We start from the raw sequence: 26682 nt of genomic DNA on the forward strand, positions 1-26682 counted from the left end.
CAAAAAAAGAAATCCTACAAAGAACTGACCGCAGCACGCGTCTTCCACATCCCCTCCCCCGATCCCTCCCCGCAGTCCGACTTCTGGTCCAGGCGAGCCCAGCTCTAGCGCAACGCTGGGAGCCCGCCAGCGCCTCCCCCGCGACAGCCTAAGCCCAGGGGGACCCAGGTTCTGTCCGGGCCCGGCGCCCAGACGGCGCCCCTGGAGCGGGGGTAGAGGGCTGGGGCCGTCCGCGGGGCCGCTTTCCTTGCCCGGGTCCGGGCCACCCGCGGCCCTCACTTCTGGGTGGCCAGCTGGTTCTCCAGATCCTCCAGGCGTGCGGTCAGCTGGGCCAGTAGGAGGTTAAGGAAGCCTCCGGGGCTCTCAGGGGTCCCTTCGTCTCCCCTCCAGCCCGCACCCGCGGACCCAAAGGATATGCTTCTGCGACAGACTCTCTAGCGCCCCCAGCGTGCGGCCCTGGAACTCCACGAGGCTTTCGCATTCGCAGGGGCTCCGAAGCTCTGTCCCCGCGCCGATGCCCTCCTCTGCCAGAGGGGCACAGACAGTCGGGGGAGTGAGAAGCTGTAGGAGGACCAGCCGGCCCTGGCCGAGGCCCCCCGATATTCCTCCACCCCGCCTGCGGCTGAGTGCGCCGGTTTGAGATTCAGACAGACCTGGGATGAGTCCCAGCTCGATAGCTGTGAGATACTGGAAAACCCATTCAAACTTTCTAAGCCGTGGATTCATTGTCTATAAAAACGGATACAATGAGAAAACCTATTCGTTGGGCGGTGCTGAAGACTCTATGATTTTCATGTATGTCTTATGTGGGTACCCATCTCAGAAGGTTTCTCAAACCCTGGTGCTCATTGGACTCACTAGGAGATCTTGTTAAAATATAGATTCTTGGACTACCCTGGTGGTACAGTGCCCGATGCAGGGGACACGGGTCCAATCCCTGGTCCAGGAAGATTCCACATGCCTCAGAGCAACTAAGCCTGTGAACCACCACTAACTCGAGTCTCTGCAACAACTACTGAAGCCCGTGCACCTAGACCAGCAAATTCCAACTATTGAGACCACGTGCTGCAAGAACTACTGAAACCTGAGCGCCTTAGAGCCTGTGCTCTGCAAGAGAAACCACTGCAATGAGAAGTCTGGGCAACTGGAGAGTAGCCTCTGCTTTCCACAACTAGAGAAAGACTGGATGCAGGAAAAAACAAAACAAAACCACAGCACAGCCGAAAAACAAAATATAGATAGATAAAGAGATATAGATAGATAGATGATAGATAGATAGATTCTTATTCTTAACGGGGAAGGAACAGAGATGCTGTATTTCTAGTAAGCTCCCAAGCGGTACTGATGCTGTTGGTCCATGGACCACACTTTGAGTTGCAAGAGTCGACAGAAATACGGTCCAAATGAAACTGAATGTGGTGATGGGCATATGTTGCTAGTGGCTAGTTTATTGGAGGGTGAAACGTTAGAACTGATACAAGTAAACACTGGATTTCAATGGTTCCCTAGGTCCATGAATCAAGGTAAATTGGAAGTGGCCAAACAGGAGATGGCAAGAGTGAACATCAACATCTTAGGGATCATTTGTTCTCAAGTGTGGTCCCTGGACCAGCAGCAGCAGCATCACCTAGGGAGTTATTAGAAATGCAAATGATCTGATTCTACTCCAGACCTACTGCATCAGAAACTCTGGGGTTGGAGACAACAATTTGTCTTTTAACAAACCCTCCAGGTGTATCTGATGCACACCAATGTTTAAGAACCACTGATTCCAGTCTATTTCCTCACACATTTCAATAACTCTGAAATCAAAATACGCGCCTTACAGTTAAATCCGGCATCTTTATTTTTTTTTTAGCAGTATAGAAAATAATAGTGATTCTTACAATGGATGGTATCTTAGATTCACTAAATTCTGTAAATGTGTGCCATTTTGAATACCACAGCACAATGCCTGGCACTTGGCTTTCAATACAGAGTTGCTATGATTTAAAAATTATATCTTAGTCTTGTATGTACCCTCAGCAAACTGCTGTATGTTGCGTCATCAGTGGTATTGATAACAGTCCCAGAATGGCTCCTAACTTTGCAGGCGGGGAAACCAAGGTCCGGAGAGAGAGGAGGATCTACCCAAGGTCATCCTTCATCGGTTGGTGAAGATACTCAATCACAGAGGCCAGATTTCGGTTAGAATTCTAGAACTAGAGGCAACCTGGGGCAGCCAACACCCTGCCCTATCACAGAAGAGGAAAGGTAAGGGAGAGGTGGGGGTTAAGTGACTTGTCCAAAGTCACACTTCATGGGACATAAGAGTTAGGGACTTCCCTGGTGGTCCAGTGGCTAAGGCTCCGTGCTCCCAGTGCAGGGGACCTGGGTTTGATCCCTGGTCAGTGAATAGATCCCACATGCCACAACTAAGAGTTCCCATGCTGCAGTTAAAGATCCTGCGTGCCGCCACTAAGACCCAGCACAGCCAAATAAATAAATTAGTAAAAGGACAGGAAGGGCCCTGAAGGAGAAGTTAATCCAGTGTCTCCATAATATCCTCGCTAATTATTAGAATTAGCCTGGAGAGAGGGAGAGGAAGAAAGGTGTGTGTGTAGGTGTGTGTGTATATATATACGTATATGCATATACATACATATATATGTATATATACATATATACAGAGATATTTTAAACATAGATTGTCCAGGCCCAGCATAGCCCTACTGAACCTGGCTCTAGAGTGGGGCCTGATTATCTGAAAGAAAAGTCACATTGTAGGCCTGGGTTACAGTCTAAAGACTCTATGGTAAAAAAAAAGTCACCCCCTGAGAAATTCCCTATATTACCTATAAAGGTACTTGTACACAAAATTCAAGCCCATCTTCCCTCCACAAATAGAGTTGGTCCCCTTTTCCTTAGCTGAGCACCATATGAAGCAGATGGATTGAATTTATGGGATATATACATTTAATATGCCTCCCAGATGGTGCTAGTGGTAAAGAATCCGCCTGCCGATGCAAGAGACAGCAAGAGATGTGGGTTCCATCCCTGGGCCGGGAAGATCCCCTGGAGGAGGAAATGGCAACCTACTCGAGTATTCTTGCCTGGAGAATCGCATGGACATAAGAGCCTGGCAGGTTATAGTCCATAGGGTCACAAAGAGTCGGACAAGATTGAGCGACTAAGCACACGTATATTTAATACACATCTTTGTGTACTTGAAACACGCCCAGTCCTGCCCCTTTCCCAGGTCTTTCCCTGCCCCTTCCCAGGTGAAGCTGAATTCCAGCAAGATAAACGGACTTATGATGTGGCTCCCCTTACCAATGCTGAATTGGGCGTGCCTTTGAAAAAAATCCACTCCCCAAATTATTCTGAATTCCCGCCAATTTGGGCAACAGATCACTTAGAATTGTGCTTCTTAAACTTAGTACTAATTCCCTGAGGGTCTTGTCAAAGTGCAGCATTGTATTCAGTAGGTCTTGAGAGCGCCGAAAACGCTGCAGTTTTAACAAATAGCCAGGTGACAGCCCTGCCGACGGTCCAGGGACCACACTTTGAGTAAGGAGGCTCTGACCAGCGAGCCCATCCCACTGTTGTCACTCAGCGAAGGGGGCGCGAGCGAATAGGACCGGGAGGTCTCGGAGGATGCGCGGCGAGAGAAGGGGCGGGGTCCCGAGACGGCTGCGCTCACCAGGGCAGATGCTGCCTTTGAGGTTCTCCAGCAGGTGCGTCATGGTGCTGAAGTCCGGGGAGTAGGACACGTGCAGCTCGGCTGGCTCCGAGGCGATCTCTCGCAGTTCTTCCTCCACGGCCTTGCCCACGCCCACGGCGTACATGACGATGCCTGCGGGGTGGGGGGAACAGAGGGGGCGCCCTGGGCTTAAGGAAATCTGCCTCCCCGCGTCCAACTCAGCCTCAGTCAGCCCGGCCCTCGCCAAGCCCACCTTCCTCCTTGGCGCGCGCCGCCCACACGGAGATGTTATCCTGGGAGCGGCCGTCGGTGAAGACCAAGCCCACGCGGGGCACGTTGAGCGCCCGGGGCCGCGCTCCCTGCGCCTCGGAGAAGCTGTGCTCCACCATGTGGCGCAGGGCCAGCCCGGTCATGGTGCCGCGCTCCATGTACTCCACGGCCAGGACCGCCTGCTTCACCTCGGCCGCGGTGCCGTAGCGGCCCAGCGGGAACTCGGTGCGCACGCGGCTGGAGAACTGCACCAGCCCCACGCGCGTGCCCTCGGGGGACACGTCCAGGAAGTCCACGATCTGGTTCACGAAGCGTTTCACCAGCTCGAAGTTCTGCGGGCGGACGCTCTTGGAGCCATCAACGAGCAGAACTAGGTCCACGTGGCCTTCCCGGCACCCTATACCTCACCGGAGGAGAAGAGCTGGGAGTGAGGGCGGGCAGCAGCCATTTGCTCATTCATTCATTCATTCGCAAACGTTTATTATATAACAGATGCTATGTGTGAACTCCTTCCTATGCCAGGCACTGTGCTAAAATAAGAAAAACTAATCATCACATCATCATCATTGGCATCCTCATCATCTTTGCCATTTACTAAGTGCTTAGCACGGGGCTTCCCTAGTGGCTCAGTGGTAAAGAATCTGCCTCCAATGCAGGAGCCGCAAGACTCGGATTTGATCCCTGGGTGGAGAAGATTCCCTGGAGGAGGGCATGGCAACCCACTCCAGTATTCTTGTCTGGAAATCCCACTCCAATATTCTTGCTGGGAAATCCCATGGACAGAGGAGGCTGGTGGGCTACAGTCCACGGGGTCACAAAGAGTGGGCCACGACTGAAGCGACTTAGCAAGCAAGTGCTTAGCACAGGCCAGGCAACCTGCTAAAGGCATCTTTTTCATCATCATCATCACAGTAGCTACTGTTTACGATCATCTACTATGTTAACCAACAGAATTCTGAGCACTTTGCCTCCCCTTTTCTCAGCCAGTGACCTTGCTAGGCCCCAAGGGAGGTTCGACAATAAATGAAACATAATCCTGATCCATAAAGAAACAGGGATGAAGCACAGGGGTCACATATGCCATTAGTGACCATCAAGGGAAGTGTTTGAATAGAGGGGCATGCAGGGAGCAAGGTAGGATTCTTCCTGGAGTTGGTGAGGAAGGCTGCATGGAGGTGGTGACAAGTGATTTAGTCTTCAGGGATGAGTAGGAGTTCTCCAAGGCAGGAAGGGACATTCTAGATGGTGGAGGCAATGTGTGTAGAGGCATGGAATCCAGGAGCCCTCAACACGTTTGGGAATGGGCGGGCCAGTACGGATCAAATATTTAAGTCTGGCAGGAGACAGGATGATGGGGTTGGCTGAAGCAATATTTTAATGACCTAAGGCAGTGGTTTCAAAAATTTGACCACAACTCACAGTAAAATAATAATAACGCATTATGATGCAGTTATGTGCCATACCATGCCATGCTTCAGTTGTGTCTGACTCTTTTAGACCCTATCGACTGTAGCCCGCCAGGCTTCTCTGTCCACGGGGATTCTCCAGGCAAGAATACTGGAGTGGGTTGCCATTCCCTTCCCCAGGGGATCTTCTCGACCCAGGGATTGAACCTGTGTTTCTTACATCCTCTGCACTGGCAGGCGCGTTATCACTAGCGACACCTGATAAGCCCATGACGCCCTTATACTCACGTACAATTAAAACTGAGTTTCATGAAACAATACTTATTCTTTCTACATACATGTAGTAAACTCTATTTTCTCTCTTTTTTAAAAAGAATTCTGACTTATAACCCATTAACTTGATTTTGTTATCCACTATGGTTACACCCACCACTTGTGTAATCTACTATGGTTACACCCACCATTTGAAAAACTCAGGGGTAAGGCATTTGATCTTTATTTTGTAAGCACTGGTGAGCCACAGAAGGCTTTCGAGTAAGGGAGAAATGTGATCAAATAGTGTTTTTGAAATTAACTTTGGCAGCAGGGTAGAAGAAGGCAAAGAGGTAGAGGCAGGGCATGGCAGAGCCTCCAACTCCACCACCACCAACACACACGCATTTACACCACACTCAGGGGTCACAACAAGGAAAGAGTTAAGGATGCTCAGAATGGGGCAGGGGGGCAGACGCAGGCAGAATTAGCCCCCTTCCACCCATAACTCACGGCTGCAGCTCTTGCCGTCTGCCTGGAGCTGCCGCCCCTCAGGACACACGCAGCGGTAGGAGAAGCCCTCACTCACACACTGGAACTCACATCCATGGTCCACACCATTGCAAAGATCCCGGGCTGAAAGGAGAGACAAGTCAGGATGAGTCAGGGTGGACTCCACCAGCTGAGATCCCTCGCCGCTCTGCACAAATGGAGAAGACCCCGCCTCACCCTGACAGCTCCTCCCGTCGGGCAGCAAGTCATAGCCCTCTCTGCAGCGGCACTGTGGCCCACCATAAATGCTAACACAGTCGTGCTGGCAGCTGTGGTTCCCGAAGCTGCAGTGGTCAATGGCTGGTGGGAAGGAAGAGGCAAAGAAAGACATACATCGGTTCTGATTGGAGTCATCAGAGACCTCAGCATAGGATACCAGCTGGGGGGCTGGCTCATCCCTGCAGCTCCTCTGTTCCTGCTGGAGTACAAAGCCAGCTTGGCACCAACAGAAATAGGAGCCAGGCATGCTGACGCACTGATGCTCACAGCCATGGTCCCCTTCAGTGCAGAGGTCGAGGGCTGAGGAAATGGTGAGGTCAGCCTGGGCCCGGGTGCTGCACTTCTCAGCCCTGACAGCACAACTGCCTGGGAGCTTTTTACAAACACCTATGCCTGGGACTTACCTGGTTTCCCAGTGGTTAGGACTCCACACTCCCAATGCAGGGGGCATGGGTTCAATCCCTGGTTGAGGATTTAAGATCCCACACGACGTGGGGCATGGCCAAAAAACACAAATAAATAAAAATACTTAGGCCTGGACCCCAACCCCCAAAGATCCTGACTCAGTTAGTCTGGGGTAGTACCCAGGCATCTGTGATTCTCCAAGTAGAGGCCTCCTTCCTACTGAGCCAAGCAGCCCTCCCAGCTCAAGCCCCAGCATGCCCACTACTAAGCCAGGAATAAGAATGGGACTCCACAGCTGTAAGAAACAGGGCTTCTGCCCTCAAGATGCTCATTAATTCACAGGGGAGGACCAGGCTTTGCCATTTAACCTGTCTGAGCCTCCATTTCCCCCTCTGCAAAATGGGAATACAGTCAATGGAAGAGGGCATGTGCATGCTAAGTCACTCTGTTTCCAACTCTTTGCAACTCTATGGACTTTAACCCGTCAGATTCCTCTGTTCATGGGATTCTCCAGGCCAGAATACTGGAGTGGGTTGTCATGCCCTCCTCCAGGGGATCTTCACAACCCAGGGATCGAACCCACATCTCTTACATCTCCTGCACTGGCAGGCAGATTCTTTACCACTAGCACCACCCGGGAAGCCCTAACAGAAGAGAACAATTGCTATTTACACCCACCTTCTAAGGAGGGTGAACTACTGCACTGCTGAGCATCTTGATGATTTCAACGTATAGATATGGCCTAGAGCTGAACTGAGGAATAAGGACTAGAGAAAGATGGGCTGCTCTGTATAAAAGTGTGAGAATGTGGGGTTCCTAGAAAAGAGATGGTGAGTGGAGAGAGGGGAAAAAAGAGCAAGAGAGATGGTGTGGAGATGAGTAACATGGATTGATCCCTATATAAATTCCCTATAGTGTGGTGACTAAGCACTTTCAGAATCGAGGATGCCTAATATTCATTTATAAATAAAGGATGTTTCATTTTCTGTGTGTATGTTTGACTTCACTTAGATGTAAATCACATCTCTGTCCACCCCCATTATTTAGTAAAATAGACATATGCACAACTTACACATACACACATGCCCTTGTGTGCACAAGTGTGTAAACCAGTGAAGAGGCTGACTTACATGCATAGCAGGCATGGACTGAGAAATTGAGAGAGGACCTATAAATCAAATGAATTCAGTAGAAGCTCAGAGCGAGAGGGGACCACAGAATGTAAGCACTTAGAATTCCCAGAGATCTTGAGGAAGATTTTGAATGTTCACAGGTCTTCAAATAGTGTTTCAAGCCAGCCTTTTCTAAGCCCCCAAAACAAGAAGATCCCAGCTGACATCTCGATTACTGTAAACACAGAACTTCTTTTTTCCAAAATGTTGTGAGTTTGAGAGATGATATATGTAACAGTCTTAGTTCAATATCTGATGCTCACTTGGCATTCAGTAAATGGTTCAATTCAGTTCAGTTGCTCAGTCATGTCCGACTCTTTGCGACCCCTTGAACAGCAGCACACCAGGCTTCCCTGTCATTACCAACTCCCAGAGCTTGCTCAAACTCATGTCCATTGAGTTGGTGATGCCATCCAACCATCTCATCCTCTGTCATCCCCTTCTCCTCCTGCCTTCAATCTTTCCCAGCATCAGGGTCTTTTCAAATGAGTCAGTTCTTCAAATCAAGTAGCCAAAGTATTGGAGTTTCAGCATCAGTCCTTCCAACAAATATTCAGGACTGATTTCCTTTAGGAGTGACTGGTTGGATTTCCTTGCTGTCCAAGGGACTCTCGAGAGTCTTCTCCAGCACCCCAGTTCAAAAGCATTAATTCTTCGGCACTCAGCTTTCTTTATGGTTCAACTCTCACATCCATACATGACTACTGGGATAACCATAGCTTTGACTAAGTGGACCTTTGTTGGCAAAGTAATGTCTCTGCTTTTTAATATGCTGTCTAGGTTTGTCATAGGTTTTCTTCCAAGGAGCAAACATCTTTTAATTTCATGGCTGTAGTCACCATCTGCAGTGATTTTGGAGCCCAGGGAAAATAAAGTATATCACTAATCCATTCCAGTAAATGGTAGCTGCCATTATGATCACAGGACTGAACACACATATATTCCGTACATGGAGGGGGGGAATTCCAATTGCATAAGCCAGGTACTGTGTGTCATCACTTTTCAGAAGGCAAAAATGAAGAACCAGGCTTTGAGAGATTGCAGGTGCAGAGAGATGAGGCAAGAGCAGCCCAGGTGAGCAGCTGGGAAAGAATTGAGATGCAGAAGCAGAAACGAGCAGCGTGGGTGGGGAATATAGGGGATGTATGTATGGAAATTCCAACAGTGTCTAAATAACAAAAACAGTAAAGATATGCCTCTGAAAAGGCTTGGGAGGTGTTTTGGAGCCAACCAAGAGATGTGCCTGCAAGAGGGAGGAGAGAAGATTGCAGAAAGTCCACTTAACCGTGGGGTCAAGACTTCTAGCCCTTGTCCCACCAAGGACTTGTGTGACCCCAAGCGATACTTTTTCTTTCCTAGACCTGAAAAGTAAGGGAGCTGGACTTTGACTTCCAAAGGCCCTGCCAGATTCACTCGACTGATATTGGGTCAACAGGAAGCTGCAGAAGGTTCAGGAGCAGGGAAAGTGCAGGATGGGGGTAGTTCTCACCCATACAGCTCTTGTTATCTGCTGCTAGCTGGTAGCCAGGGTTGCAGGCACAGTGGAAGGTGCCCCGGGTGCTGACACACTGGTGCTGGCAGCCGTGTCCCCCCTGAGCACACAGGTCCTTTCCTGAGGACACACAAGAGTAGAATCATCAGGGAACAGAGGGGGAGAACACTCCAGCAAGAGAGAGCTGGATGGGGTCAGAGGCAGGCCCCGTGCTCCAGGATGTCTTTAGATGAAATATGACTCGTTTGAGAGGGGCCCATCCAGGGGAGGGCTTAGGGAAAATATATGGCCTGAGTAGCCCCTGTGAGTAGGCTCTGAAAACCTGGGCACCTAGCCAGATGGGTCAGGGGGATAAGGAAGGACTCCGGGGAGTTAAGTAGAGGAAGTCGAGAAATCAAGTGAAATTGAAAGTCGCGTCCAACTCTTTGCGACCGCATGGACTGGGTCCATGGAATTCTCCAGGCCAGAATACCGGAGTGGGTAGCCTTTCCCTTCTCCAGGGGATCTTCCCAACTCAGGGATCAAACCCAGGTCTCCCGCATTGCAGGCGGATTCTTTACCACCTGAGCTACAAGGAAAGCAGCAAACGACAATGACAAGAACACATCTGGCAGCATTGTGGGAGGAGCCAGAACAAGAGTTGTTGGGTCCTGTCCAGGTGGACGGGGCTTGGCTCCTCTAGGAAGGCGATGGGGCTCAGTCGTTAGGGGTGGTGCTTCTTGCGTAAAGGGGCGGTTTTGGAGTTAGACAAACCCGTGGAAACCACCATGGTTCTTCAAGGTGGGTGGGCACGATAAACGTCGCTCCTTGTTGCTGGGAAGCCGTAAGCAAAACTGGGCAGAGCTGGAATTTGACACAGCCCGCAGTGGGCCACTGACTCGTTGGAAAAGACCCTGATGATGGGAAAGATTGAAAGGCCGGAGGAGAAGGGGACGACAAAGGATGAGATGGTTGGATGGCATCACCGACTCGATGGACATGGGTTTGAGTAAACTCCGGGAGTTGGTGATGAACGGGGAGACCTGGCGTGTTGCAGTCCATGGGGTCGCAAAGAATCAGACACAACTGAGTGACTGAACAGAACCGCAGTTGCCAGGGCAACGCCGGGGCCTGATAGGCGGGGCTAAACGTGATGGGCGGAGCCACCGAGAGGGGTCAGGATTTCACTGCGGTGGGAACAGGAATCCGAGCGGCGGAGAGTTGGGGACTCTGTCCAGCGCTCCCCTCACTCACTACACAGCCGGCCCTGGAACTGCCGGCCGAACTCCTGGATAAGGTCGAAGGACTCGACGAGGAAGACGTGCTCGTTCAGCGGGGGGGACGCCATGGCGCGCAGGGAGCCCACGTCGGCGCGCTGCACCCCCACGGCGTAGATCTCGATGCCGCGGGCGCGCGCCTGAGCGGCCACTTCTGCCACGCGATCCTGGGGCCGCCCGTCGGTCACAATGACGGCCACGCGAGGCACGTGCGCCTCCGGCGGGCGCGCGCCCTCGGCCACACTGAAGGCCACATTCATGGCGTACTGGATCGCCAGCCCGGTCATGGTGCCCTGCGCCAGCGGCACTACAGCGCGGATGGCGCGTTCCATATCCTCGCGGCGCGAGAAGGCTCGGAGCGGGAAGACGCTCTGCACTTGACTCGAATACTGGATCACGCCGACGCGAGTGGCGTTGGGCCCCACGTCCAAGCTGCGGAGAAGGCCCACCAGGAACTGCCGCATAGTCTCGAACTCGAAGGGGCGCACGCTGCGCGAGCTGTCAATCACAAACACCAAATCCAGGGGCCCAGAACTGCACCTGGGACCTGCGAAGAGATCAGGAAAGGCTCTCTTAGGTTAGCAAAGCCTCGAGTCCCGGGAGAACCCTCAGGGAAACCCAGAGCGGAACATGCTCTCCCGGCGTAACTGCGCCCAGCTCAGAATTAACCTTGCAAATGCAGGTTAGATCCATCCACTCGCCCAGCATTTGCTGAGGGCCTGGGGAAGGAGACTGCACAGAATCTCTATCCTACAGCTCTGAGAGCTACTCTGAGGAGGTATTATCCATTCGGAGGGTGGACAAAGGGATGTAGCAAACTCAAATGCCTCTAGGAGCCAGGCAGGCCACGTAAATAAAGGAGGGAATGTATTGGGGTTAAGACGGTGGACATCCAGAGAGCCCATATGGTTCCTGAAGTGGGCAGCCCAACCAAATGTTGCCTTCCAGCCCTGAGGATCCCATGTTAGCAGATCTTTAGTCTTTTCATGAGAAGCCCCAAATCGTTTTTTTTTTTTTTAATGGGAAATCGCCTACTTTTTTTTTTTTCAATTAACTTTTAAAAATGAAATGCCAACTGGGCAGTTCTGCATGAGCCCAACTTATCTGCCTCCAAGCCACATCATACAGACTGGGGAAATTGAGGCCCACAGAAGCGAAGCTGTGATCTTGAACCCAACCCCTTAGAGTTCCAAAGCTCTTCCTTTTCTCTCCCTGGTGTGCAGTTGGCTGCAGATCGAGAACCCGCTTTTGTTCCCTTCCCCGCCTGCTGGTGAGGATGGGCCCTGGCTCACCTGCCAACTGCAGTTGGGTTTCCCAAGGCTGGAGAAGGAGCAGCAACAGGGGCAGCAGCGAATATAGAAGCCCCCTCATGGCACTCAGCCAACAGAGAACGGAGGTGTCGGAGCCTGAAGAGGAAAGAAAATTATCAGAGCAATAGTGTTTACAGAGCTGTTATTCTAGGTGATGGGCATTTGGAGGGGGAGGAGGGTCATGGGTTTATTTTACTAATCTCTCTAGTTTCGTGCATGGTGAAAATTTTCATTATAAAAAAAATTCATCACAGTGAGTTTGCTGCAAACACAGGGAATTCTGCTTTTCAGAACTGTAGAATAGTAAATAAATAGAAAGTAGATTTAAAAATATACAAAAATTTAAAAGGAAAGGCCTTTCCTCAGTGCCAGGCACGATGATAAATGCTTTTCATGCACTGTGGCATTTATTGAGTCCTCTCAACAATTCTGAGTCCAAGGCTGTTGCTGTCCCCAGAGTATAGATCAGGAAAGAGGCTCAGAAACTTCACTGCGTGTACCCAAAGTCGCGTGGCAAGAAAGTGACTCCTCCAGGATATAATCCTACGCCTATGGGGTTCCAAGGAGCAGCCGCGTGACTCTTTGCAGAGGGAAGCCATTCCCCAGCTCGCCCCCTCCCCTCTGCACACAAGGCAGCTCTGTGTGGCTGTGCTCCCACCCACCACCACCCCACCCCTCGACTCAAACAGGCAGGGCCCCAATGCAGGCCTGCTGTCGCCTTGGCCGAAACCCACCACGCGGATAAACTTGTGACTTGGTACCGCCCCTTCCCGCCTGCTCTCAGGAAAGGTCTCCAGGGGGCGCCCTCTTGAGTCTAGCTGTGTTGGCTAGGTGGCCGTGGGAAGCCCACATCTGCCCAGCAGGTGCTCCTGCCCAAAGCAAACAGGGAGCCAGGAGCCCCAGGGCCTTGGAGATAAGGGTGGGGTAGAATATATCCAGCCTAGAGCAGAGGAGCAGAAGTGCGCACGGTGGGCTCCGGGGACAGTGGCATTGGACGCCCCCGGACTCGGCCATGGACCCCGTGGGGGCAGGTGAGCGCTCACTCTCTCTTGGCCCTTGGCGACGCCCGTTGAGAATCACGAAGGACTCCCATTGTATAGATGCGAAAAGTGAGGCCCAAGAAGGTGGCCCGCCGAGCTGCAAAGGAACCTAGGACTCCTGGCTCCCGTTCTTCCTTCAGAGCGACCTGGCAAGCTGGTCCTTAGGCGTCACCTCTTTTTCTTCCAGTCCCTCCCTGGGGTCCCTACTCCACCCCAATCCCCTCGCCCCTTGCTGAAGCTGTGCTAGCCATTTTTATGTTTCTGTTTCTTGGCAGAGGGGGCCAGCTGCCCCTAATCCAACCGCAGCCCCGCCCCCTCCCCAATTCCGTGAATGATTCTATTCTGAGAAAGGCCGGGTGCCTGTCGCTCCCTCTAGGCTCCCTCCCCGTTGCGGATCCTCACCTCCTTTGCCTTTCAGCGTCGGTAGAGGAACAAATACCCCTCTGGCAGAACCTGTCGTGGGAGGGTGACTAAGCCAGACGTGCCAGCCGCTCCTGGAGGTGGGCGGGTGTGGAATGCCTCCTCCAGCGTGGGCCATAGCCCAGCCGGGGAGCACCCCTGGGGAGCACGAGGGTACAGGCACAAGGCACCTTGGCCCCCTCCCATCTGTTCCTGTCTGCAGAAGCTCCTGGGCCCCTAAATCTTAAGTTTCCCCTCCTCCTGCTCTTGGCCTGATCCAACATCTCGCTTGGCACCCCACCTCCACCCAATCCTAGAAAGTCAAAATAGGGCTTGCGTCCAAGTTCATCACCCTTCCAAGTCCTCATTCTAGAGAGGAAGGAGCCAGGACCAGAGAGGGTAATGTCTTGCCCAGGTCACACAGCAGCGTGGCAAGGTGACAGGACTGACTCCAGAACCCGGAGCTCCTTGAGGGGGTTAATCCTTGCTTTAAGAAATGCCCTTAGGATGGAGAAAGTGGATTCTCGAGGGAGGAGAGGTTTGTGAATAATTCAAGAGTTGGCTGAAGAACAAACACTTCGAGGACGTTCCGGGGAACGGGTTGAGGCGGGGCGGGGGTTGGGGGGTGGGGTGCCGGGGGTTCCTAGAGGGAGGAGATTGGGGATAAGGTCCCCCTTCTCCGTTTTGGCGGCCGTGCTCTTGGGGACTCTATTTGGAGAGGGCCCTGCAGAGGTGGGGAAGGGCACTGCAGGTCAGACGGGGCACCGTAGGCGGTGCAGCCGCGGCTAAATACGGGCGCCTGGTCTGGCTGGCTGCCTGCTCCCCGCAGACCCCTCGGCACCCCCGGGCCCTTTGACTCACCTGAGCCTGCCGGACAGCTCAGAGGCGCGGCCGCAGAGCGGAGCCGACGGGCGGAGCCTCCCTGGCAGTTGGACCAGGTACCGGCGCGGGCAGTGTGCCCGAGGTGGGGACAGCCAGGCAGCTGGAGCGGGTGGAGGCGGCGGCCGCATTTAACCCGGGGGCCGGAGGGTGGGGAGGGGGAACTCGGGCCGCGACCCCTCCCACTTGCAGGGAGCGACCCCCCCTCCCTCTGAGGGCTGGGGCGGGGCCAGCGCGACGCCCCCTGCTCCCGCCACCCCTGAAGCCACAGACGCGAGCTGCGGGGCGGGAATCGAGCTCCCGCGGGAGGCTGGGCGGCTACGCTCTCCGCAGCCGGAATGCGTTGGAAGCCTCCGAGGCCCTTCCCCGGGGAGAGCCCCAAGGGGCGGAGCGGGGCCTGGCTCGGCCGCCGGCTGCTTGGCCCCGCTTCCGAGGGCGCGGCCGGGCTCTTGACCCCGCCGCCCCTTTCAGGGGTGGAGAGAGGCCCCGGACTCTGGTTCTGGTCCTGCAAGGAGGGATAAGGGGTTCAGAAGGGCAGCCTGAGGCTTCATGGCTCTCCCCAGGCCCCACCTGGTGGTGCCTCGGATCCTGCCCTCACGGACGCCTTTCCACGTTCTCTGCAATTACTGAGGTCCTGGGCCCAGCCATCCTCGCCCATCAAAACACCCTGGCGGAGAAGACCCCAGGCCCCTAGGCCCTGACTGGCCCCCTCCACAGCCGATGAAGGCCTTGTGTTCAGGGGGAAGGAAAGCTGAGACAGCAATAGACGCCTATTCTTGGGACATAGGGGGTTGGGAGTGTTGCTTTAACCCGAAAAATACGAAAATATTCCAAGATCCTGGGCACACAGTTTGGGATGCCCGTCCATTTTTTTCAGGCATCTGCTGACCGGCCAGAGAGCACTCTTCTGGTCCGGGGTCCAGCAACCACTCTCCCCTCCTCTCTCTCCTCGCCCCCACCCCCAAACCGCATCAGGACTGCCCCGGGGTGGGTCCCCTAAGGGTGCTGGGAAGCCATGCGCCCTTACAAACTCAGCCTCCGCCTCAAGGCCGGCACAAGTGAGGGCTTTATGCCGCTGGGGCCTCACCCCAGGGCTCCAGGCTGCAGTGGGCGTGGAGCCAGACCTGCGGAGTGGCGCCTGGGTGGTCCCGGTGGTCGCCACGAAGACCTCACTGAGCACCATACCACCCAAATATTTAGCCCACAGCTTACACTCAAGTCGCCTCTCTTGTCTAAGGCTTCTTCTCTGCCGAGGGGGCAGAACTAGGAGGGTTCCTTCCTCCCATTCATTTACTCAATCTGCCCACTTGGGTCTCTAAGCTCCCTGCTGCGGGTGCCCGGCCCGCCCCCACCCAGTCCCAGGTCGTCTTCGGAGCCCAGTGCGGTCCTGAGGGAAGGCGTGCGCCGCTGCCTGCAGCAGCAGTGCGAGCAGACGGTTTGGATCCTGCACGCCAAGGTGGCCCAGAAATCATACGGAAATGAGAAGAGGTAGGTCCTTCGGTGGCCCTCCAAGGTCCCAGGGCCCGCCTTTAGCCCTGTGGTCCCCTCCCTGTTTCGCTTCCCAGGCGGTGCAGGTGGTAAAGAGTCCACCTGTTAAGGCAGGAGACACAAGAGACATGGGTTCGACCCCTGGGTCGGGAAGATCCCCTGGAGAAGGAAATGGCAGCTCACTCCAGTATTTTTTTTTTTGCCTGGAAAGTTCCATGGACAAAGGAGCCTACAGTCTATGGGATCGCAAAGAGTCAGACATGACTGAGCACGCATATGCACGCTCACCACACACAGAACCCGGAGAGGACGCAGGGCTCTGCTCGCAGCCAATCAGCGGCCTTTTTCCCTCAGTCACCATGATCCCCGACTTTGACCTGTAGCAGAACCACCCTGTGAATCTACAGTCCCCATTCACTCATTCACCCATTCATTCATTCCACAACTGCCTACTGAGTGCTTATCATGTGTCAGGCTCTCTGGCACTGCTGGGCACCCAGCACACAGTTGGACAAGACAGATACGATGACTGCCCTTGTGGCATCTTTGCTCTAGTGTGAGAGAGACAGACAATAAACACCTCACAAATCAGTGAAGAAGATGCTCCCAGATGAGGATGAGAGCTAGAAGGGAAACAGAATAGGCAAGGTGATAGAAACTGAGGGGCAGGGGTGTATTTAGCTAGCAAGGTCAAGGTGGTAGGAAGGCCTTTTGAGGAGATGACATCTGAACTAAGACTTGAATGTGAAAATGGAGCCAGACATGAGGAAATCTGGGGGGGGCATATTTTAATTAGAAGCAATGAAAAAGGCAAAGACCTTGACTCACTTGGTACTAACTTGGCCTGTTCGAGGCCAAAAGAAGTCAGAGTGGCTGGAATTAGAGAAGGAGAGGGGTCATCATAGGAAGTGAAGTTGGAGAAGTAAGCAGGGGCCAGATCATGTAAGTACTTTGAATTTAAACCACTGGAGGATTTTAAGATAAGCAACATACCCTAAAAACAGGAAAAAAAAAATTAAAAAAAGCAACCCCCCATTTGGCTGTTGTGTGAAAAACAGGTCGAAGGAGGGTAGGAGTGGAAGCAGAGAGACCAATGGGAGGCTGATACAGTGGTCCAGGCAAACTGATGGCAGCTGGGACAAAGATGGAGGTGGTCAGAAGTCAATGGATTCTGAATATGTTTTAAGGTGGTGGATAGGACTTTCTGATGGATTGAGTGAAGAATGTGAAAAAAAGAAAAGAAAGATTCGGGTATTAATGGGGTTCACAGTCGCGGAGAAACTTGGAGAGATGGAGGAGGAATCAAGGATTCCGTTGGCTTTCTGCTATCTTTGAGACGCCTCAAAGGCAGGACACTAAAGTGGAGATGGATATACGAGTCTGGCGCTTACATGTCTCCGCAGGTTCTTCTGCCCGCCGCCCTGTGTCTACCTCGCAGGTCCGGGCTGGAGGGTGAAGCCAGTACCGGGCCAAGGTGAGGGCGGACTCCAGGGCAGCCGGGCGGCTCAGTTTATAAGTGGACCAGCCACTCTGCAGGGCCCGGGAGCGGGGCGGTTCTCAGGCGCAGTCTCGCCGCGCCCTCTGGCGGTGAGAACTAAGGTTGCCTGGCTGACACCTGAGTGCTTCCAGAGCCGGCTCCCATCCCTTTGCAGCCCACCAAGCAGGGCAGACTGGGCCCCTGGTCTGCGGTTACATGGGACTAGACGGCGCGTCCGGCAGCGCCGCCGAGACGCAGAAGTTGAATTTCGAAGAGCAGCCCGACTCCAGGGTGAGAGCGCATGGCAGGAGGGGGGCGGTGGGGGTGGGTGGGCTGCGATTCCTTCTCCCATCCTCACCTCTCCCTTGGAGGGGACCGGAGAGGGGAGGGGGCTCCTTCACTCCCCCTGCAGGAGCCAAAAGATAGGTGGGGATGCGGAGAGACCAGGTTTCTGCCTTGAGGCTGAGTCCAAGAGCTTGGACCTGTCATGTTACGTCCGACGGGGCGGGCGTCAGATAACTGGGGGAGGTGGGCTCATCCCGGGACTTAGGGCTGCGATGAGACGACCCTGTCCTCGCGAACCCGGTAGGAATTCAGTTGCGCCAAGACTCTGTACATCTCGGACGCAGACAAGAGGAAGCACTTCCGACTGGTGTTGCGGCTCATGCTCCGAGGCGGCCGGGAGCTGGGCACCTTCCACAGCCGCCTCATCAAGGTCATCTCCAAGCCCTCGCAGAAGAAACAGTCGCTGAAAAACACCGACCGTGAGCGGGGGCGGGGCCTGGCCGCGGGGCGGCCTTGGGGAGGTGCCCCGGGTCTGCAAGCTGCTTGATTTGGGAAGGGGGAGGGGGAGAGGCCTGGGAGTCTGAGCCGAAAGCGGGGCCGGGTCTGGATGAATGGGTGTGGCTTAGGTACCCAATTTGAGGTTGGGGGTCCCCAAAATAGCTGGCATGTGCTGAACCGAAGACAAAATATAATAAAAAGGCAGAGGAAATTCAGTTAAAAATATTTATTCAGTGCCTGATGTGCATTGCAAGTGTCTGTTCTGGAGGAACAGCCTAGCCTAACAGGGGAGAGACACACATAGCTGATCAAAGAGACAGTTGGAGATAAGCCCTGGATGCCAAGTGATAAACCCCGGGGCTAATGGGTTTAAAAATACAGGGGGGAAAAGCCTGAATGACAATAACACCATCACCCTCCCTGGAAAATGGAAGGGAGAAGCTGGGGAAAGGGGGCCTTTCTTGGCAGGCATGTACATTCATCACCCTGTTTGATGCTCATCCTTGTAAGGTGAGTGGTAGGTGAGGAAAAATGAGACGCGGAACATCCATCCATTCGTTTAAGAAATGTTCCGGCCTTGGACTTCCCTGGCAGTCCAGTGGTTAAGACTCTGTGGTTCCACTGTAGGGGACTCAGGCTTGATCCCTGGTTGGTGAACCCTAAGATCCTGTATGCCACTCAGTGGGACCAGAAAAAAGGAAAAGAAAAAAAGAAATATTGGGGCCCATCACCTTCCAAATGACTTGCTTAGGTTTGCCCACCTAGAAAAGTGGTCCAGCCAGCATTTGAACTTGAGTTGATGTGACTCAAGCCCACTCCCACCCCGCACCTTGTTTGCTTTCTGTTAAAAACGTTGAAGGATGTCTCAGATTCAGGCAGTGCGCTGGCTGGCCGCTGGTGTGAGGACAGGGCCAGGGAATGCTTAGTGGGTATAGTGAGATGGTTTTAAGTGCAGATTCTGGAGCGAGGTGGCCTGGGTTTGAATCCTGGCTCTGCCGCTGGCTAGCTGTGTGGTCTTGAGGGAGTTGTTCTCTTGAGTAAAGATAATATTATCTACTGCAGAAGGCTGTTGAGAAGCAAAAGAGCTAACTCAAGTTCAGCATTTAAAACAGTATCTGAAAAACAATGAAAGTTAGCTATCATCATTATGATAATGGATGGGAACTTGGGTGAAATATACATTGAGCACCCACAGTATGCCTGGCACTGTGGGGGAAGAGTGGATGATGGCCCAGTGCTTTCTCCCCGGGTGCTCAAAATCCAATCAGAAAGCAGAATAGTGGCTCTGAATTTGTGCTAAAGGATGAAAGAGATCAATATTAAACCATAGAAATATACTGCTATTTCACACCACATGCCTTTTGCTTATACAGTCTCCTGAGCAACTCCTACCTACCTCGTCCTCCCCAGCTAAGAGTATAACCTCCTCCAGGCAGCCTTCTGGAACCCAGCCAGCCCTTACTACATCCTACTGAAAGTTTCTATTTATTCCCAGTCCCCACTCTGAGACTGTGAACTCCTCCAGAGCAAAACTAGATCTAATTCACCCTTTGGTGCCTGGCACACAGCATAGGGCATTTAGTAACTACTTGTTTTTCCTGCCCAGACAGCGAAAAGGACCAGACAGAGGTACAGAAGCAGGATTATAGCAGGTGCTGGATAAATAGCCATGAGACAATGAATTCCCAGGCTAGTGTGTCTGGGAATTTGAGCCAGATTGGCTCAGGGGACAGAGGGTGGGAACTTCACTGGCAATTCCAAGGGGCCAAGCCAGGCCCGGGCACTGACTCCACCTCCCCTCACAGTGTGCATATCCTCGGGCTCGAAGGTCTCCCTCTTCAACCGCCTGCGCTCCCAGACGGTCTCCACGCGCTACCTCTCCGTGGAGGACGGGGACTTTGTGGCCAGTGCACGCCAGTGGGCTGCCTTCACTCTCCACCTGGGTAATCCCACAAGCAGGCCCGGGGCTGGGCACTTCACATGCATTCACTTATTTCATCTTCACCACAACTCATCCAGGGAAGTAAATGTTGCCCCATGGAACCAAGGCTTACAGACACCAAAAGACTTGTCAAAAGTCCTAGTGAGTCAGTAACTGAACCCAGCTACTCTGACTCCGGCATCCAACCCCTTTCCCCAGCTCAGCCCCTGCCCCCAGAGCACAGGCATTCTAAGGATGGGCCACAGAGGGTTTCTCCAGGCTGAGAAATTTCAGCCTGAGCCACCTCTCTGTGTGCTAACCCTGCCCATAAGACCCTTATGTGACACGAGGCGGAGCCAGAGGCAGAAGGATTTGGGACAGAAGCTTAGAACCCCTGAAGCCCTCCTGCCTTCTGTTTATTTCTCAGCTGATGAACAGTGTTCCCAGGGGGACTTCCCGCCTCGAGAGGGCTACGTCCGCTACGGCTCCCTGGTGCAGCTCGTCTGCACGGTCACGGGCATCACCCTACCTCCAATGGTATGGGAAGGGAGGGCATGGCTGGACGGGTCACCCCAGATCCGTCCACAAGGGAAGGGCTGAGGGTGAGCACCCAAAGCATGATGACCCCTATCCTCATTGGAGACACTCAGCGTTTGTGGGAGCTGTCATGGTGAGGGGGCGGATATGCCAGCAATATTCCAGCATTCTGCATGGCTATTGGGGTAGCAGAGAGCTGGCTGGGAGGGCAGCCTGTGGGCACCCAGGCACCCTGCTGCCACACCTCCCCCACACTTCTGCCATAGATCATCCGCAAAGTAGCCAAACAGTGTGCCCTCCTCGACGTGGATGAGCCCATCTCGCAACTCCACAAGTGTGCATTCCAGTTTCCCGGTGGTCCTCCAGGAGGAGGCGGCACCTACTTATGTCTCGCTACAGAGAAGGTGGTGCAGTTTCAGGTGAGAAGCAGAGACTCTCAGCACCAAGCATCCCAGAAAATCAGAACCGCAAAGAACAGTAGGATGTAAGATCACCATTATCAGCACCATCGTGGTTGCTACTCACTGAGCAACACTGCCTCCTATGGAATGTTAGACATGAAGACTATCAGGATAGAATCAGAGAATGTAGTAAAAAATAGTAATAGTAGCATTGAGCAATGCTCCTTCCCAAAGGCCATTAATGTCAGAATGTTGTGATATAAAATTGTAGGGGGATTCCCTGGTGGTCCAGTGGTTATGACTCTGCACGTCCACCGCAGGGGGCTGGGGTTCCATCCCTGGTCTGAGAACTAAGATCCCACAAGCCCAGAGGCACAGGGCCAAGAAAAAAAAAAATTGTAGAATGCAAATAAAAATCAGTAATAAATAGTACTTTTGGCTGGTGGCTCAGAGGTTAAAGCATCTGCCTGCAATGCGGGAGACCTGGGTTCGATGCCTGGATCGGTAAGATCCCCTGGAGAAGGAAATGGCAACCCACTCCAGTATTCTTGCCTGGAGAATCCCATGGACGGAGGAGCCTGATGGGCTACAGTCCACACGGGGTCGCAAAGAGTCGGACACGACTGAGCGACTTAACTAACTTTTGAGTATTACTGAGCAAAGATGAATTATGGACTGTTAAGACATAAGATTGTCAAATATGAAAAACTGCTATTATTATTAAGCAATACAAAGAACATTATCATGGAATGTTGAGATAAAATCATAATACGTAGAAAATCACATTATTATTGAGCAGTGTTGCTGCTGCTGCTGCTAAGTCGCTTCAGTCGTGTCCGACTCTGTGCGACCCCATAGATGGCAGCCCATCAGGCTCCCTGTCCCTGGGATTCTCCAGGCAAGAATATTGGAGTGGGTAGCCACTTCCTCCTCCAATGCATGAAAGTGAAAGTGAAGTCGCTCAGCACCCCATGGACTGCAGCCTAGCCTACCAGGCTCCTCCATCCATGGGATTTTCCAGGCAAGAGTACTGGAGTGGGTTGCCATTGCCTTCTCCATTACTGAGCAATAATCCTTCCAAAAGCATTTTAAAGTGTTGGAATGTTTAGGGCACAGGATTGCACAATGTTTTTCTTTTCTTTTTTCTTTTTTTAATGGAATTCTAGAATTCTAAGAACATAGATCTTTAGCAACCAGCTAGTCCAGCGAGCTGAGGAAACTCTAAATAGAGAAATTAAAGGTTTGGTCCGAGCTCGCAGGGCAGGTAAACCGTAGAGCCCAGGACTGGAACGTTAGGAATGCGGAAGCCCCGGCATTGCGCCGGCTGGCTGCGCTGAAGGCCGCCCCTGGCCGCAGCTTCTTCTCCATCCCCTGGGGTCTCCCCTCAGGCCTCCCCCTGCCCCAACGAGGCCAACAGAGCGCTGCTCAACGACAACTCTTGCTGGACCATCATCGGCACCGAGTCGGTGGAATTCTCCTTCAGCACCAGCCTGGCGTGCACCCGGGAGCCGGTCACTCCCGTGCCGCTCATCAGCACCCTCGAGGTGAATCCGGGCGCTGCGGGGCGCTGGCGGGCGTGGATCCTGACTGCTCTGGGCGGGGCGGGAGTGCAGGTGAGGGAGGGTTGCGAGCTCTCAGCTTCACCCCCCCCGCCCCCCGCTTCTCCCACACCCCTTGGTCTCACCCTCCCCCAGCTGAGTGGCGGGGGCGACGTGGCCACCCTGGAGCTCCACGGTGAGAACTTCCACGCGGGGCTCAAGGTGTGGTTCGGGGACGTGGAAGCGGAAACCATGTACAGGTATGGGGGTGGGGGGTTTCCCTGTCTCCCAGAGAACGGAGCTGGTGGGGAGTTGGGTGCACGCCATCAGCATCGCTGCTGCCCCGATCTCGATGCCCCACCCCCAGGAGCCCGCGGTCCCTGGTGTGTGTGGTACCCGACGTAGCCGTCTTCGGCAGCGACTGGCGCTGGCTGCGCACACCCATCACAGTGCCCGTGAGCCTCGTGCGCACCGACGGCCTTTTCTACCCCAGCGCCTTCTCCTTCACCTACACGCCCGAGTACAGCGCGCGGCCGGGGGCCCCGGGCGCCCTGGCGGCGCCCGCCGCTGACGCCGACGCGCTCCTGGAGAGCATCCATCACGAGTTCACGCGCACCAACTTCCACCTCTTCATCCAGACGTAGGAGGAGCGGCCTGGACGCTGAGACCTGGCCGGGGGAGGGTTTTCTGGGTCCTGAGCCCTGCCTTCCGCCTCGGTGCTGCGCAAGTGAAAGCTGAAGACCGACTTGCAGAAAGCTCTCGCCCTAGAAACCTGGCCCTGCGGGTCTTTCACCGGTTACTCCCTCGTCTTTTCCTTCTAGGAAGACCCCGCCTGAGTGATGCTCCCTTTGTATCCGGTCAGGAGTGTGGTTTTCTCTATCATTGTCTTTTTCACTCTGACATTCTCTCTCCCGAAGTAACTATAGTTTTTTTGTTTTTTGTTTTTGGCCATGTCACGTGGCCTGTGGGATCTTAATTCCCAGACCAGGAGTGGAACCCGTCCCACATGCGGTGAAGTGCAGTCTTAGTCCCTGGACCACCAGGGAGTTTCCTGTAGATCTCTCTTCTTTGTGCATCCCTGTCCCTGCATCTTTGTTTCTCTCCATCTCTCTGGGTCTGGCATACAGTTTCACACATTGTAAAAAGCCTAGAGCAGTGACCCTCCAGGCAGCTGTATTTCCTGAAGGAAGAAACGGGTGATATTTCACACACATGGGGCATGGGCTCACGCTTGCCCTGATGGCCCCAAAGCACCAGGTCCTGCCTGGAACATTGGGTCCCACTCCAAGCACCAAGTCCCTTCTGGAGCATGGGGAACCTGTCCTGGAGTGCTGGCTTCCACCCTGCAGTACAAAGCTCAGTCCTTTCCTTAGTCTTTTTCTGGCTGGAGCCAGGCACAGTACCCATTCAGATGTTTGCCCTCTGGTCCACAACTTTGGTGGCTGGGTAGGTCCCTGGTGTAGTGGTCAGGTCTTGCCATCTTAATTGTCTACCCAGGCATTTCTTTCGCAGGCCTGGTAAGATGCAATCAGTCCTAAGGGTCGGAGATTGCTCTGCTGTGTTAGCATCAACTCCCAGCCAGGGCAGGGAGTGTGGTACTCCCTGTATCTGTATGACCCACCTCCTCCCAGAGGGAGGTGGCCCAGTGTGCTTCCCCCCACATACACACAGAGTAGAGGACAACATGTGTGGTGGAGCAGATAGCTCACTTGTGATACTTCCTGGAGGAGCAATGGGGTTCAGAGGTAGCCAGCATCCCTGAGCCCCTGTCCCTGCTCTGGGGACCACCTGCTGCCTCTGGGCAGGCCCAGGGGCAACCACAAGACCCAAAACAAAACTTTCCCAGGACAACTCTAGGCAGAACTCATGGGATCTGCTGGGCAATAATCAAGAAAGAATAGCTTCTTTGGATGGAGCCTAGGGATAAAATTGCAATTTATCACTGCCCAGACTCTCCACCCTCTGCCAAATGTGTGCCCCACAGGGAGGAACCTGTGTCATGGAGGGTCCTGACTTGGGCTGTGGAAACCATGACACAGATATTGTAGGTGCCAACTACTTGTACCAGCCCCTGGGGGTGCCGAAAGGGGAGAACTGGTCTGAAATTTGGGTCAAGGGCTCTCACCCTTCTGAGCCTTTCTTTATGCTCTAAGTTCATTTCCTGAGATGCTTTCCCCAGAACATGGAAACCTCCGTGAAAAAGAAGAAGCTGATATTTCCCAAGGGGGCAAAATGGGCTTTGCTTTTAGAGTCCTCAAACTCTTGGCTAAGTTCCGTTCTCTGCCATCAGCAGACTGAAACCCACAATGATGGGAAAGAGAAGCTTGTTCAGTCTGCCATGGCCCCTGGGAGTGGATCCTGGCTGAGGAACCCAGGGAATAAATGGATGGAAAATGTCCTCCACGTGAGTGCCCGTCCCAGGAGAGTTTGAGCTCACTGCCCTGTGAGATTGAAGCAGGAAGCCACTTGTAAAAATGCTAAAAGGTCTCTCGGGGAGTTGGGGCTCAAGGGCCTTTCCAGTTCTGCCCTCAAGAACTTCCTCCACCACTCCACCAGGCAGGAGTCCCGGAAGCCAAGGACCTAGCTTGGCCTGAAAGCCCAGTCATGCAGCTCTATTTTTTGCACTTTCTGCAGGACACTCCCAGACCCTTGGTCCCACCTACGAAAGTCTGTGCCCTCAGAGCTCCAACCCTGGCCTGTCTTCTGAGTTTCAGCTGCTGGACTGTCCTGGGAGGTCTTCTCTCCCCCAAGCCTGAATCTGTCTAACATCAAACTACCCTCCCTCTCCCTTTTCCTTGCTAGAAGAGGCTTCCTCCTCCACTCCACTACTGCTCTGTTCTCCAAACTCATCTCAGACAGCGCCTTCAAGATTTCCCTAATTCGGGACTTCCCTGGTGGTCCAGTGGGTAAGAATCCATCTGCCAATGCAGAGAACAGGGGTTTGATCCGTGGTCCAGGAAGATCCCACATGCCACAGGGCAACTAAACCTGTATGCCACAACTACTGAGCCTGGGTTCTAGAGCCATTGCTCCGCAACAAGAGAAGCCACCTCAGTGAGAAGCCCGCACACCGCAACTAGCGAAAGCCAGCGTGCAGCAGCAATGAAGACCCAGCACAGCCAAAAAAAAAAAAAAATCCCTAATTAGACTTAATATGGTGATCGTTTGACACTGTATTCAAATATTGCATCATTATGTTGTACACAGAAACTAATATAATGTTATATGTAAAAAAAAAAAAAAAATGTCCCCAAGGCAAGACTACATAATTGGCAGGCCCAGGGCAAAATGAAAATATATATCCCCTTGTTCAAAAATTATACAGACTTTCAAGACAGAGATAGCGGAGCATGAAATCAAGGCAGGGCCCTGCCAAGCACAGGGTCTTGTGTGCCTGTCAAGGTCACAAGCCCACGAAGCTGGCTCCGGCCCCAGGCTTTCCATCTTGTTTTCCCATGGAATCCCACTAGAGCCATGTACTGCCCACCTTGGATTAAAGGGCTTTATGTACACGTCAATTGTCCGCTCTAGACTGTGAGCTTCATGTGGGAAAGAGCTTATCCTGGTGTGGCCTAGGAGGTACATTGCAACGCTTGAACACTGAATAAGTGCTCAATGAATAAGAGCATGGGATTGTATTGAAAGGGAAAGGGAAGTCGCTCAGTCGTGTCCTACTCTTCACGACCCCATGGACTGCAGCCTACCAGGCTCCTCCGTCCGTGGGATTTTCCAGGCAAGAGTACTGGAGTGGGATGCCATCGCCTTCTCCGATTGGGATTGTATTGGCAGCTATTAAATTTGGATTTTGCAAGTGCAGTGTGAAACCAGCAGGTGGCACTGCTGTCCTCCCAAGCATTGAGTCTTTATTCATAGTTAAACAGTTCGTGTCCTTAAAGATAATCTTCACTTTTTCATGTTCTCAGGATCAGAATAAAGTTGAGAGTCATTGCTGTCCTCCATATTTCATCCTCATTTTACAGATGGGGAAACCGAGGCTCTGAGAGAGAAGACCCAGGAAACAGAGCAGGTTGATGGCAGCATCTGATTTGAATCCTATACTTTTGATGCAAAGTCTGGGGCTCTGAGATTCTTTTAATTTTCTACTTCATAGTCTTTAACACTCTTAATTCCCTGCTATGTGTAGGTAGCATATGTGTATGTTACAAAGGGCGGGATTGGGGGTAGGGAGTGGATGGGGTACAT

General features: G+C 53.1%; 2 protein-coding genes across 3 annotated transcripts; one reads left to right on the forward strand and one right to left on the reverse strand.

The window, feature by feature from the left end:
• On the reverse strand, positions 1-14681 carry MATN4 (matrilin 4). Of its 2 annotated transcripts, XM_019972456.2 has the most exons (11): positions 14317-14681; positions 13459-13509; positions 11999-12112; positions 10684-11253; positions 9448-9570; positions 6340-6462; positions 6124-6246; positions 3936-4349; positions 3683-3835; positions 417-524; positions 1-334 (listed from the first exon to the last, which is right to left on the reverse strand). In XM_019972456.2, exons 3-11 carry the CDS (start codon positions 12075-12077, stop codon positions 276-278), a joined length of 1752 nt encoding a protein of 583 aa, XP_019828015.2. In that variant the 5' UTR covers positions 12078-12112; positions 13459-13509; positions 14317-14681; the 3' UTR covers positions 1-275. The 2 variants fall into 2 exon arrangements, with proteins under 2 accessions (XP_019828015.2, XP_019828014.2); XM_019972455.2 differs by lacking the exon at positions 13459-13509.
• Positions 13029-26682, forward strand: RBPJL (recombination signal binding protein for immunoglobulin kappa J region like). Its single transcript, XM_070800671.1, has 12 exons — positions 13029-13047; positions 14243-14393; positions 15697-15822; positions 17226-17296; positions 17475-17590; positions 17889-18063; positions 19888-20025; positions 20431-20540; positions 20807-20959; positions 22330-22485; positions 22636-22739; positions 22847-26682. The coding sequence occupies exons 1-12, from the start codon at positions 13029-13031 to the stop codon at positions 23121-23123; spliced, it is 1596 nt and encodes a 531-aa protein (XP_070656772.1). The 3' UTR covers positions 23124-26682.

Source organism: Bos indicus, chromosome 13, assembly GCF_029378745.1.
Source record: "Bos indicus isolate NIAB-ARS_2022 breed Sahiwal x Tharparkar chromosome 13, NIAB-ARS_B.indTharparkar_mat_pri_1.0, whole genome shotgun sequence".
Taxonomy (NCBI): domain Eukaryota; kingdom Metazoa; phylum Chordata; class Mammalia; order Artiodactyla; family Bovidae; genus Bos; species Bos indicus.